At 39.9% G+C, this 12,559-nt stretch overlaps 1 protein-coding gene across 1 annotated transcript in view; it reads right to left on the bottom strand.

The window, feature by feature from the left end:
• MRVI1 (murine retrovirus integration site 1 homolog) overlaps nt 1–12,559 on the bottom strand; it is a 96,164-nt gene that overhangs the window by 21,871 nt on the left and 61,734 nt on the right. The window contains 1 exon segment of the mRNA XM_006885414.1: nt 6,407–6,548. Within this exon segment, the coding sequence (XP_006885476.1) occupies nt 6,407–6,548 (142 nt within the window).

Here is a 12,559-nt window from a genome sequence, read left to right as displayed (position 1 = left end):
AGTTGGCCAGATTTCTTGGCACAACCTGGTGAGGAGATACAGAGCTGAATCTGTTCATTGAAACATTAATTGATACTCCATCTTTTCTTGAAGCTTTCTTTTTTGTCAATTCCTTCAGAACTGTTTGAACTTCCTCCTTTATTATCATTGGTTCTTGATCATATGCTACTTCTTAGAATTCAGTGTGCTTTCTGAATCTAGTAGTTCATGTCTTTTTTTTTTTTAATTCTAGAAAATCCTCCGTCATTTTCTATTTGCCTGAATTTTTTTCTTAAGATCTTTTAATAAATGCACTTGGGATTTTCTCATTTTATATTTCCTCAAAGAAAAACTCATTAAGCTCATTGCTGTCAAGTTGGAACTAATTTGTAGTTGATCCTCCAGTGGGTTTTTCAGAGGCTGTATATTGCACAGGAGGAGACTTCTCATCTTCCTCCCTCAAAGTAGCTGGTTGTCTTTGGACTGACAGTGCAATTTCCAACCCACCAGAAACAGATTATCCAGGATACTGGGCTCTATGAGAAGTGTGGCATCAGGATTGGAAGTAGGCTTATCAACAATCTGTGTTACTCAGATGACACAACCCTGCTTGCTGAAACTGAGAAGGACCTGAAACACTTGCTGCAGAAGATCAAGGACTGCAGCCTTCAACATGGATTGAAACTCAACATCAAGAAAACAAAAATTCTCACCACTGGGCCAACTGGCAGTATCATGATTGATGGTGAAGAGACTGAGATTGTTGACAGCTTCAGTTTGCTTGGTTCTACAATCAGCTCTCTTGGTACCAGCAGCCAGGAAATTAAAAGACAAATTGCACTGGGAAAGTTTGCTGTCAGAGACCTCTCCAAAGCATTGAGGAGGAATGATGTCAGTCTGGGGACTAAGGTGCTCCTGATACAGGCCATGCAATTACTTGCCATGCATTAGAGAGCTGGACAATGACAAGGGATGATAGATGGAGAGTTGATGCCTTTGAGCTGGAGAAGAATACTGAACTTATAGGAGAACAAACAAGTTGGTCCTAGAGAGGTTTGAAGACAGGCTGCCCTGTGGAGACAAAGATTCTGAAGCTTTGTCTGATATACTTTGGACATGTTGGGGATCCATCCTTGGAGAGAGATGTCATGTGTGGGAGGATGGAGGGACGTGCAGGACCCTCGATGAGATGGATTGATTCAGTGACTAGTGTAATGGGGATAGATGTATCAAAGATAATAAGATTGGCAAGGGACAGAGCAGGGTTTAGGGCTGTTGTACGTAGGGTCACTATGAGCCACATGCAACTCAATGGCACATAACAAGAACAACAACACAAGCTACTAAAGCTCTTTTCTATATTTCATATCCCACATGTCATGTTTCTTTCATAGTTTTAATCTGTTTATTCCTCTGAATGCCATTTTGTGTAACTTCCTCAGATCTTTCTGCAAAGTTTTTCAACTGAATCTAAATCAGATTTTAATATTAAATCAATCAAGAAAAGCTAAATTATTCTATCATAACAAATACTCAAAAGTTTTAGCGGCTCATAACAATAGATTTATTTCTTGCATATGTTGTATGTCTACTTGGTTCTGAGATAATAAGAGGTTCTACTCTATTTCCTTACTCAAGACTCAGACTAAGGAGCTTCTACTATTATTGCTGTTGTGTACTACGGAGTCGGAACCGACCCACAGCTGACCCTCCAGCAGGTTTTCAGAGGCAGTTAATCGCACAGGAGGGGCCTGCCCATATTTCTCCTGTGGAGCAGCTGGTGGATTTGAACCACATGCATTTGGGATTGCAGAGCAGTGTTAAGAGGAAGAACACAGAGGACTTTGCACACTACTTCTTAAATGTCTCAGTTCAGATAGAACACATGTGACTTCTGCTCACACTTCATTATCCACATCTAACTTCAGTAGAGCTGGAAAGGGTACTACTAGAAGGAGACTTGAAATCTTGAGGGACAGCATTAACTATAGTAACTACCACATCTATATATTGAGTCCTGAATTTCCATGACTCTTCTTTCTAGAAATGGCTTTACTTTTTTTGATATTTATTTTTATTCTCATGTTTTTTTCTTCTGTCTTTTACGTCCCTAATTGCTTTAAAGTATATCTTTTAAAATCATCAGATTATTCTCTGAGGTTCTGAGAGATAAAACTTCATTTGTTTATTTTATTTATTTTTCATTTCAATGAACATCTACAGAGATTTTGGAATTCCATTCATTCATTGTGAGATAAAAATCTTTATTGAAGGTTGTATGTAGTCTTTGATTTTATGCAGCAAGCATTTGAAGTAATCTTCGCTTAGACAAGCAAGATTGTGTTATCTGCATAATGTATGTTGTTGAAGAGGCTTCTTCCAAACCTGATGCAATGGCTCTTCTTCATAAAATCCAACCTTTCAAATTATTTTATCAGTACATAGCTTGAATAGGTATGGTGAAAGGATACAGCTCTGATGAATGCTTTTCTTGGTTTTAAACCATTCAGTGTTCCCTTGTTCTGTTCCTACAATAGTTTCTTGGTCTAAGTATAGGTTTCACATGAGTATAATTCAGTGTTCATTCTTCTCAATGTTAACAATGATTTGTTATGTTCCACATTGTCATACGCTTTTGCATAGTCAATAAAACACATATAGACATCAAAAAAACAAACAAACCTCATTTGTTGTAGATTATTTCCTTGTGTATTTTATAATTTTGTATTTTGAACTCATCTTTAGTGAGGCTTTATTCAGAAGAATCACTCCTGGGTGGAGTATGTGTCGTTCCAGACTAACTTGCTGTTTGTTTCAGTGTTCCTAAGGGTACTCTGCTCTTTTCAGACTCTTTACACATTGCATCATCATTTTTATCATTTTGGCTATGTACTTTTCCTAGGAGGAAGAAGAAAGTATTTTTTTCCTAGTAGAGGCCAGGGTGAAACAGACTTCTCTATTTGCTGATGGAAGAATGCTTTTATCCTTGTCCAGTTCTCTGTAAGGATGTAATCCTGGAAAGTCTTCATTTTCTATGGACATTTCTGCCATGAGAGGCTCAAGCCTCATTTCAACTTGCATCGAAGTAAAAAAAAAAGTCAGCCCCTGGATAATGGAGGCTGGGTTTTCGCCCCCCAGGAAGCTGCAGGATCAGCTTGGTTTCAGTTCTCTTTCCCCCCCTTGTATCTAAGGATGTCAATGTATTTTCTTGTGGATTCAGCTATTCCTCTCAACTAATGTTGGCTCTATCCAATCTAGCATTTCTGAACACTTGTACTGGAAAGATTTGCAAGTTTTCCAGTCAGCTAAAATAACAGAACCAGAAAATATTCTAGATCTATGAAGAATTCAGAAATAAGTGGACAAAAGTCATAATCTAATAATTTACAAAAGTAAAAATACAAGTATCTGATAACCCTTAGGAAAAGAAAGAAATGCACAGTAAACCATAAAACAAATATATCAATTTGGTTTACCAAAATCATAAACATTTTAAAAAATTAAGCAGGAAAGATGTTCTAAATTTACACAATGAATTGAAGATTACTATCATCTATTAAATGCAAGTATTAACAGAATTTACTTTTTTGAAAATATTTTAAGAGCCTTATAAATATTTTACCTCATAGCAACAAAAGAACTTTCTTCCCCCCAAAAAAGTTAATTGGGTGGAGGGGCAGGGAGGAAAATGTGCAACAATGAATAAATGGAAATCCAAGTTATTTATAAACTTTCATTAAAATCATAATTAAAAAAGTATTACTTCTTAAAAAAATTTAGGAAGTATTTTCCCTTAAGCTACTACTTATAGTTTGAGAAGTCTACCTTAATAATAAAAAAGAAAGTCATATTTTATAGTCAGAAAACAAAAGAATGTTACTTAAATATCACTTTTTCTAAATCAGAGTTATTATCTTTTGCTGTGATTATTCTAAGCAATATAAAGAGGTAAAGGCTTTCAGGCACATTATGAAGACTAAAAAAGCAAATACTTTTAGCAAATTTTTAAGGACATACATGCTAGGTGAGGGCTAACCCCTCTGCTGAGGAATAGCTTGGAAAAAATATCAAGAGTGGAACAAATGTCCAAAAGGGTCTTATTTATCATTCAAGACTCAACTAAAGCCCCTTATTATAGGCATTGCGTCATCCCCAAATTTCATATGGGGAACAGTGTGCTCCCCAAAGAAGTTGGCTCCGTTCTGTCACAGGACCAGTTACACTGTCTCACCCTTCCCAGAGGGTGGGGATTTCTTTGGGTCAGGGACTAGGTGGCCCTTCCCTCTAAAGCTTAGTGTCATGTGTAATACATCAAAGGTACTCAGTTAACGTCTGGAGAACGAATGAATGAAACATATGTATAATTGTGGGTAAGGTGGTTGGTTCATAGGAGACCTTCCAACTTGCAGGATAATAATGCAAAACTTCACATCTTAAAATTTCTTTGGCAGCAATTTCCTCAACTCCTGTGTTTTTGTCCTGACATTGAAAAAAAAATCGTCTATTAGAGACCCAACTATATCTGGGTCAAGAGACTCGCTGCCAAGACCCATTGCAGACAGCCTGGAACATGTGCACACTGCCTTTGGACCCTGGAAAGCATCATTGATATTCCTCAGGAATCTTATGAAACCTCCTGTTTATAAAGGTTTCTCCATCTGTTATATTTTCTGTACTTTCCCTCCTTCAGCTTTTGGTAACACGGATGTTTGCATTCCACAGGGATTCCTGTCACTAAAAGGTCTGTTTCTCTTGCTAGTCACCCTCCTTAGCCAGAACTAAAAGCCTGGCAGCTCCCAGGGAGAAATCCTGGTGTAATGTAATATCATCTCCCTTCCGGACTTCTGTAAGAGCCTCCTCTAATTTATAACCTTCCCAAAATAATATCTGATCATATTATGTAAAACTCACCATTAACTTCCCATTACTCTCCATTGCCTAGCAGACAAAGCTGTTGTGGTTTGGCATGAGGCCCGGCACTGGCCTACCAAGTCTTACCTGCAACCTTCCACCATCATAATCCAGCACTGAAATCAGATCAAAGTGTTTCCTGTTGTTCTCTCCTCCCACCTCCACACCTTTGTATATGCTATCTCCTCAAACTGTGGTATTATTTCCTTCTCTTGCCTGATACTACTACTATTATTTTAAAAAGCTATCCAGATGCCATTGCTCTGTGAATCTTATCTTCATTCCCTGATTCTCTGAAGTAGAATTAGGTAGCCTCTGCAACCATCACAATCTGTATAGAACTTTCTCTATAATATTTGTCTTACTCTCCAGTTACTATTTCTCTCAGCATTATCTCCTCTATCCAGGCACTTTCTCTACCCACACTTCCCAGAGTTCATCTTTCATCAGGACTGCTGGGTTCCTATTTCTCTAGCCTTGCCCTAGTAATATAATTGCCTTACTGCAGTTAGAGAGAATCTCCTTAAACTGCATATATGCTACATGCCTGGATTAAAATCTTTGGTTGAATCCCTAATGCCTTCCAATGTAAATTTCAAATTCCTTGCCATATGCTGTATTAAAGGTACCCAAACCACAGTCAACACTCTTGGCACCAGTAGCCAACAAATCGAAAAACGTATTGTGATGGGGAAAGTCTGCTGTTAGGGACCTCTCCAAAGTACTGAAGAGCAATGGTATCACTCTGGAGACTAAGGTGCATCTGATACAGGCCATGGTCTTTGCTATCACTTGTTATGCATCAGAAAGATGGACAATGATTAGGAAGGACAGAAGGAGAATTGATGCCTTTGAGCTGTGGTGCTGGAGAAAAGTACTGAGTTGTACCATGGACTGCCAAGAATACAAACAGATTTATCCTGGAGAGGATGAAGCCAGGCTGCTCCTTGGAGACAAGGATTCTGGGGCTTCATCTGACATACTTTGGACACGTTGTAAAGAGGGACAGGTCTTTAGAGAAAGAGAGCATGGTTGGGAGAGTGGAGGGACGGCGCAAGAGGGAAAGACCCTCTATGAGGTGGATTGATTCAGTGACTGGGGTAATGGGGATGGGTGTGTCAGAGGCAGTGGGATTGGCACAGGATAGAGCAGGGTTTAGGGCTGTTGTACATATGGTCACTATGAGTCGCAAGTGACTCGACAGCACATATCAACAACAAAACACAAAGACTTGTCATTCTCCTGGTAACTGTCACTCATACAGAGCTCCAGCAGCTTGTGGGCTCTGCATCAATGGCTGGGCATTGAGGCTAACTGTGCTGGGACTAAGGAGGTCACTTGGGCTCATTCATGCCTCTGTTTCCAGTCTCCCAGGTTCACCAGAGAAATGTCTGATCTTGTGGGCAGGATTTGGGCAGAAGCAATATGTCTTGCTTTCAAGATGCCTTAAATAGGTTAGGGGGTGCCATCATAGGGTCCTGGAGGGCCAAGATGGGGCTAGAGCCCAGTTCCTTACCAGATGGACCACAACTCCGGCTTGAATTCTGATTTGCAAGCTTTTTAAACTCCATGAGCTCTGCATGATCTTTCTCATAAGTCCTCTTCAGGTTCTCCACATACTGCATCATCACTTCTGTTGCTTTGGACATGCGCTTTTCCTGCAGGGAAGTTAGTGTTAGTGTCCAGGGAAGTTGGATAAATGGCTCCATGGGGACTTGTTTGCTCTGAATGAAGCTCTGGCTAGAGTAACTGGAAAGGTAGATAACTCAAAGAGTTCATTGTACACAATGAACTGAGAAAGAGGCTCAGCCACTTGCTCTCAAGGTTAACACAGCACAAGCACAATGTCATAGAAGATGACCAATAGAAGAGAGATTAATTTATGCCTGCAGAAGAGAACAGGTCAGGGGAGGCTTCATGGAATGAAATGAACACAGAGAATGAGTAGCATGAAACAGGGATGAAAAGCATCCTTGCCAGGGAACTGTATGAACAAGGGTTCAGAAGCAGGAAAGAGTAGGGCTTGTACATAAGAGAGAATTTACTCTCCAAACAAGAGTCTTTGGAAAGTACAGGGGTGCTACTAAAAAATGATGTTGGACGATAGCCATTTACCAGGATTGTCCAGATAAATCATGACAGCACAGGCATTTACTTCTGTAGGAATAAGCAAGCAATTGGGCTTGTTCATTAATGGAAAAGATGAGTGAAGGCTGGGTTTTGAAGAACCCAGGATGCTGGAGTAAGGAAACTGGACTTACTCTGAAGGAAAGGGGAAGTCATTGAATATCCTAGAGTAGGAGAGTGACTTAATTAGGTCAGCAGTGGAAATTAGACTGTAGAGAATGAAACCTGGAGTAGCAAGACTGACAAGCTTTTGTAAAACCACAGAGAAAGGATAGTCCTGAAAGGCACAGAAGCTAGGACTGGGAATGGCACTTAGAACACAGGAACATAGAGAAGATTGGTATGAACCATACATGGACCAAGAAACATGTTTGAGGAGAGTGCTTCTTTGCTTCTATTGCCTTGGATTCCTCAGAACATGTTTAGTGACCGTTCCCTGGAAGAGGTCCCCTGCAGCTGTGAGGCAGTCACTTCCCTAGAATCCACCCTATGTTGCTACTTCCAGCTAGAGTGACTCCCTGGGCACTACTGCTGAGTCAGAGGCCCTTTCTCCAGAAAAGCACAGGGGAGGGACACAGTAGCCATTTGTCCTCCTTTTATTCCATGGCAACTGCTTGGTGATACTTCTCAGGAATACCAAAATCATGCAATTCAATGCACCAGGACATGGGACCATGGTAATAGAAGAGTTATAATCACCTAGTGCGTCAGAGATGAATCTTGTCCCTGTACCTTTTCAATCTGTATGCAGGACAGATCATTCGGGAAGCAGGACTTTAGGAGGGGGCATGTAGCATCAAGACTGGAGGGAGATTCATTAACAACCTATGATATGCAGATGACACAACCTTGCTTGCTGGGACCGAAGAAGACCTGAAGCACTTGCTGCAAAATGTCAAATACTGTAGTCTTCAATATGGATTGAAGCTCAAAATCAAGAAGACAAAGATTCTCATCACTGGGCCAATTGGCAGCACCATAATAGAAGGAGAAGAGATTGAGTATGCTAGCAATCACAGCTTGCTCGGATTCACAATCAACACTCTTAACACCAGCAGTCAGGAAATCAAAAGATAAATTGTATTGGGAAAATCTGATGTTAAGGACCTCTCCAGAGTGCTGAAGAGCAATGATGTCAGTCTAGACACAAAGGTGCACCTAATACAAGTCATGGTTTTTCAATTACTTGTTATGCTTCAGAAAGTTGGACAATGACTAAGGATGACAGAAGAAGAATTGAAGTTTTTGAGTTGTGGTATTGAAGAAGAGTTGAACATACCTTGGAATGCCAAGAAAACAAATAGGTCTGTCTTGGAGAGGGTGAAACCAAGTCTGTCCTTGGAGGCTAAGATCTTGAAGCTCTGCCTCACTTACTTTGGGCACGTGGCCAGGAGAGATTGGTCCTTGGAGGAGGACATCATGCTTGGAAGGGTGGGCGGACAATGCAGGAGAGGGAGATGCTGGATGAGATGGATTAATACAGTAACTGGGGCAATGGGGGTTGGTGTGTCAGAATTAATGAGACTGGCTCAGAAGAGGGAAGGATTCAGAGCTGCTGTACATAGGGTTGCTATGCATTGCAGGCAACTCAAACAATAATATTCTATGACAGGTTTGGAAGCAGGCGTGGCATCCACTTCCTAAACAACTTACCTCCGGAAACTCCATGAACTTTGATAAATATCAATAGTTGTAGAGGGGCTTCAGGCCTTTAGTTCATAAGGTTGCTATGAGTCGTGCTTGACTCAAAGGCAAGCAATAACAACAACAGTGGCAAGAAGCTGTGTTGCAATCCCAAAAACACATAGTTTGAGGCCACCAGCTGCTTTGCAGAAGAATGGGCAATTAAGTGGCTCTGTAAACATGCTAGAGGATCAGCTATGGGTCAGTTCCAACTCTGTGGTACACAACAACAATCACATCTAAACACTTTGCACTGGCCCTTGATAGCAGATTCTGTCATCATTCCCAATATATTGTTGAAGAAGCTTAAGCTCAGAGAAGGAAAGTAACTTATCTGAGGTCACACAGGAGGAAGTGGGTGGTGGAACAAGAATTAGAACTCAGATATCACTATGCCAACCTAGAGGGGTGAACACTCTTACGCTGTAGGACTTTAAAACAGCTAAGGGTAGGCAGACCTGGATCTGCACCCTAGTTCTACCACACACTAATGGATTAACTTTCTGAGACTCAGTTTATCCATCGGGGGAAAAGGGTATCTATTTTACACAGCTGCTAGCAGGATTAAATGAAACAAAGTTGAAGATGGCTTTTTCTAAATTAAGTTTGATCAAATACTAGCTCCATGAGAAGTGGATATGTACTTTGCAGGGAAAGAAAGAGGGAATCATATAGTCAAATACATTTAGAAAGACACAGGTAAGCTTAAACAGGTCTCTTTACTACAGGACTTCTTAAAGCCTAGATTATTCAAGTGTGTGTTATAAATATCCAAGAAAGGAAGATAGTATGAAGTAATTCCCAAATGTATGTGTTCATAACAACAATCCAATTTCTAATTTTCCAACATTCAAGCCACGAACATTCCATGTACCAATTGTTAAAACAATGTTTGTTATTGATTTTCATTTCAACTAACTTTCAATCTGGGCTCTACCACTACACTACTAACTATCCTCTTTGTTTAATGTTCATAGGGTTTTCAAAAGCCTTTTATTTAGGAAGGAGATTGCCCATCCTGCTTCCTAGTCTGTCTTAACCAGGGAGCTCCCCCAAAACTCAACCAGGATGGGAAACCCTTTTGGAATTTGACTCATCAATGACAAAGATTTCAGTTTCACAGCAACCCCAAGTAATCGCAGTAGAGCAAACTGATAGACAAGTGCTGCACCACTTATAACAATGTTCTTTCTGAACATGACCAACAGCAGTTACACTTGATTGCTCACACAATTTAGAAATGTCCAAACAGTTCACCTCAGTTTTTAAGTAAATCACAGAACACTTACCCACCAGGATCTAACTTCACCAAGCTGAAGACTCACAGGCAGGACTAGACTGAATTTTAAATACCAAGGCCCTACCAACAGATCCCGTTTGCCCACACAGACATTCTGAATGTTGGAAAACTGGATATTATTAAAAATGAAAGGGAACACATGACATATTAGGCATTAGTGAGATGCAATGGACTGGCTATGGTCACTTTGAATCAGATAATCATTTGATATACTATGCAGGTAATGAAAAGCTGAAGAATGGTGTTGCATTCATAGTAAAAAAGTCAATTTCAAGTTCTATTCTGAAATACAATGCTGTGAGTGATAGGATAATATCCATAAGCATACAGGGAAGACCTGTTAACACAACTATTATTCAAGTATATGCTCCTACATCTAGTACCAAAGAGGAAGAAATTGAGAATTTTTACCAAATTTTGCAGTCTGAAATTGACTGAACATGCAATCAGGATGTGTTAATAATAACGAGTGACTGGAATGTAAAATTAGAAAACAATGAAGAAACAGTAGTTGGAAAATATGGGCTTGGTGATGAGGCTGGAAATAGAATTATTGAATTTTGTATTTACAATGATTTATTAATTGCATATATTTTTTTCTAAAAGAAGACTTTACATATGGATATCACACAATGGGCTGCATAGAAATCAGACTGATTACATTTGTGGAAGAAATTTTCGGAGAAGATCAGTATCAGCAGTCAAAACTGGGCCAGGGGCAGACTGTGGGTCAAATCATCAGCTACTCATATGCAAGTTCAAGTTGAGGCCAAATAAAATGAAAATAAGTGCACAGGAACCAAGATGTGAACTTGAATCAGTTCCATCGCAATTTCATCATCCTCTTAAGAAGAGGTTTGAGGCATTGAACACCAAATATAGAAGACCAGATGAGTTGTGAAATGACATCAAAAAAGCAAAAGGTCATTACAAAAACAGAAGAGAAAGAAAAAACCAAAATGGATGTCTGAAGAGACTCTAATGATTGCACTGGAACTTTGGGAAGCCAAATCTAAAGGAAAACTTGTTGAAGTAAAGGAACTGAACAGATGATTTCAAAGGGCAGCTTGGGAGGACAAAGAAAAGTTTTATAATGGAATGTGCAGAGAGCTGGAATTGGAGAATAAAAAAAGGGAAAAGAACTTGCTCCGCATTTCTCAAGCTGAAAGAACTGAAAAAGAAATTTAGGCCTCGTGTTGCAATTTTGAAAGATGCTATGGCCAATGTATAAAAAGAAGATGGAGGGAATACACAGAATCACTGTATCAGAAAGAACTGACTAACATTGAAAAAAAAATTTTCAGGAAGTACCATATGGACAGGAGCCAATGGTAATAAAAGAGGAAATGGAAGTTGCACTGAAGGCATTGGCAAAAAATAAGGCCCCAGGAATCAATGGGATACCAACTGATTTGTTTCAGTTAACATATGCAGTCTTGGATACACTCATCAGTCTATGCCAGGAAATTTGGAGGACAGCTGTCTGGCCAATTGACTGGAAGAGGTCTATATTTATTCCTATTTCCAAGAAGGTTGATCCAACTGAATGTGGAAATTATCAAAATATATCATTGATATCATATGCTAACAAAATACTGCTGAAGATCATTAAAAAATGTCTGGAACAGCAGCACGTAGATAGGGAATTGCTAGATGTTCAAGCGGGATTTAGAAGGGGCTGTGGCACCAGGGATATCATTGCTGATGTCAGATGGATCCTGGCTGAAAGTGAAGAATATCAGAACAATGTCTATTTGTGCTTTATTGACTATGCAAAGGCATTTAACTATGTGGATCATGACAAGTTGTGGCTGACATTGAAAAGAATGGGAATCCCATAGTCCTTGATTGTGCTTGTGAGGAGCCTATATCTGGATCAGGCTGTTGTGCGAACACAGCAGGGGAGCACTGCATGGTTTGTAATTAGAAAGGGAGTGCACTGGGAATGTATTCTGTCTCCATACCTGTTCAGTCTATATGCTGAGCAAATTATCCAAGAAGCTGAACTCAATGAAGAGGAATGTGGCATCAGGATTCGAGGGAGACTCATCAATAACTTGTAATATGCAAATGACACAACCTTGCTTGCTGAAAGTGAGGAGGATTTGAAGTACTTGTTGCAGAAGACGAAGGAATGTTGCCTTCAGAATGGATTGCATCTCAATATCAAGAAAACAAAGATTCTTACCACTGGACCAATAGGCAGTGTCATGATGGATGGACAGGATATTGAAATTGTCAACAGTTTCATCTTGCTGGAATCCACAATTAACACCCTTGGTATGAGCAGTCAGAAAATAAGGAGATAAATTGCAATAGGGAAATCTGCAGTTAGGGACCTTTCCAAATTATTGAGGAATAGTGATGTCAGTTTGAGGACTAAGGTACGTCTGATTCAGGCTATGGTCTTTCTGATTACTAGGTATGCATCCGAGACCTGGACAATGAATAAGGATGACAGAAAAAGAATTGATGCCTTTGAGCTGTGGTGTTGGAGAAGAGCACTGAGCATTGCATGGCAGCCAAGAAAACAAATAGATTTGTCTTGGAGAGGGTGCA

Source organism: Elephantulus edwardii, unplaced genomic scaffold, assembly GCF_000299155.1.
Source record: "Elephantulus edwardii isolate Elephantulus edwardi_28Jun2011 unplaced genomic scaffold, EleEdw1.0 scaffold00044, whole genome shotgun sequence".
Taxonomy (NCBI): Eukaryota; Metazoa; Chordata; class Mammalia; order Macroscelidea; family Macroscelididae; genus Elephantulus; species Elephantulus edwardii.
The sequence above is the reverse complement of the archived record's forward strand: the minus strand, read 5'-3'. Positions and strand labels throughout refer to the sequence as shown.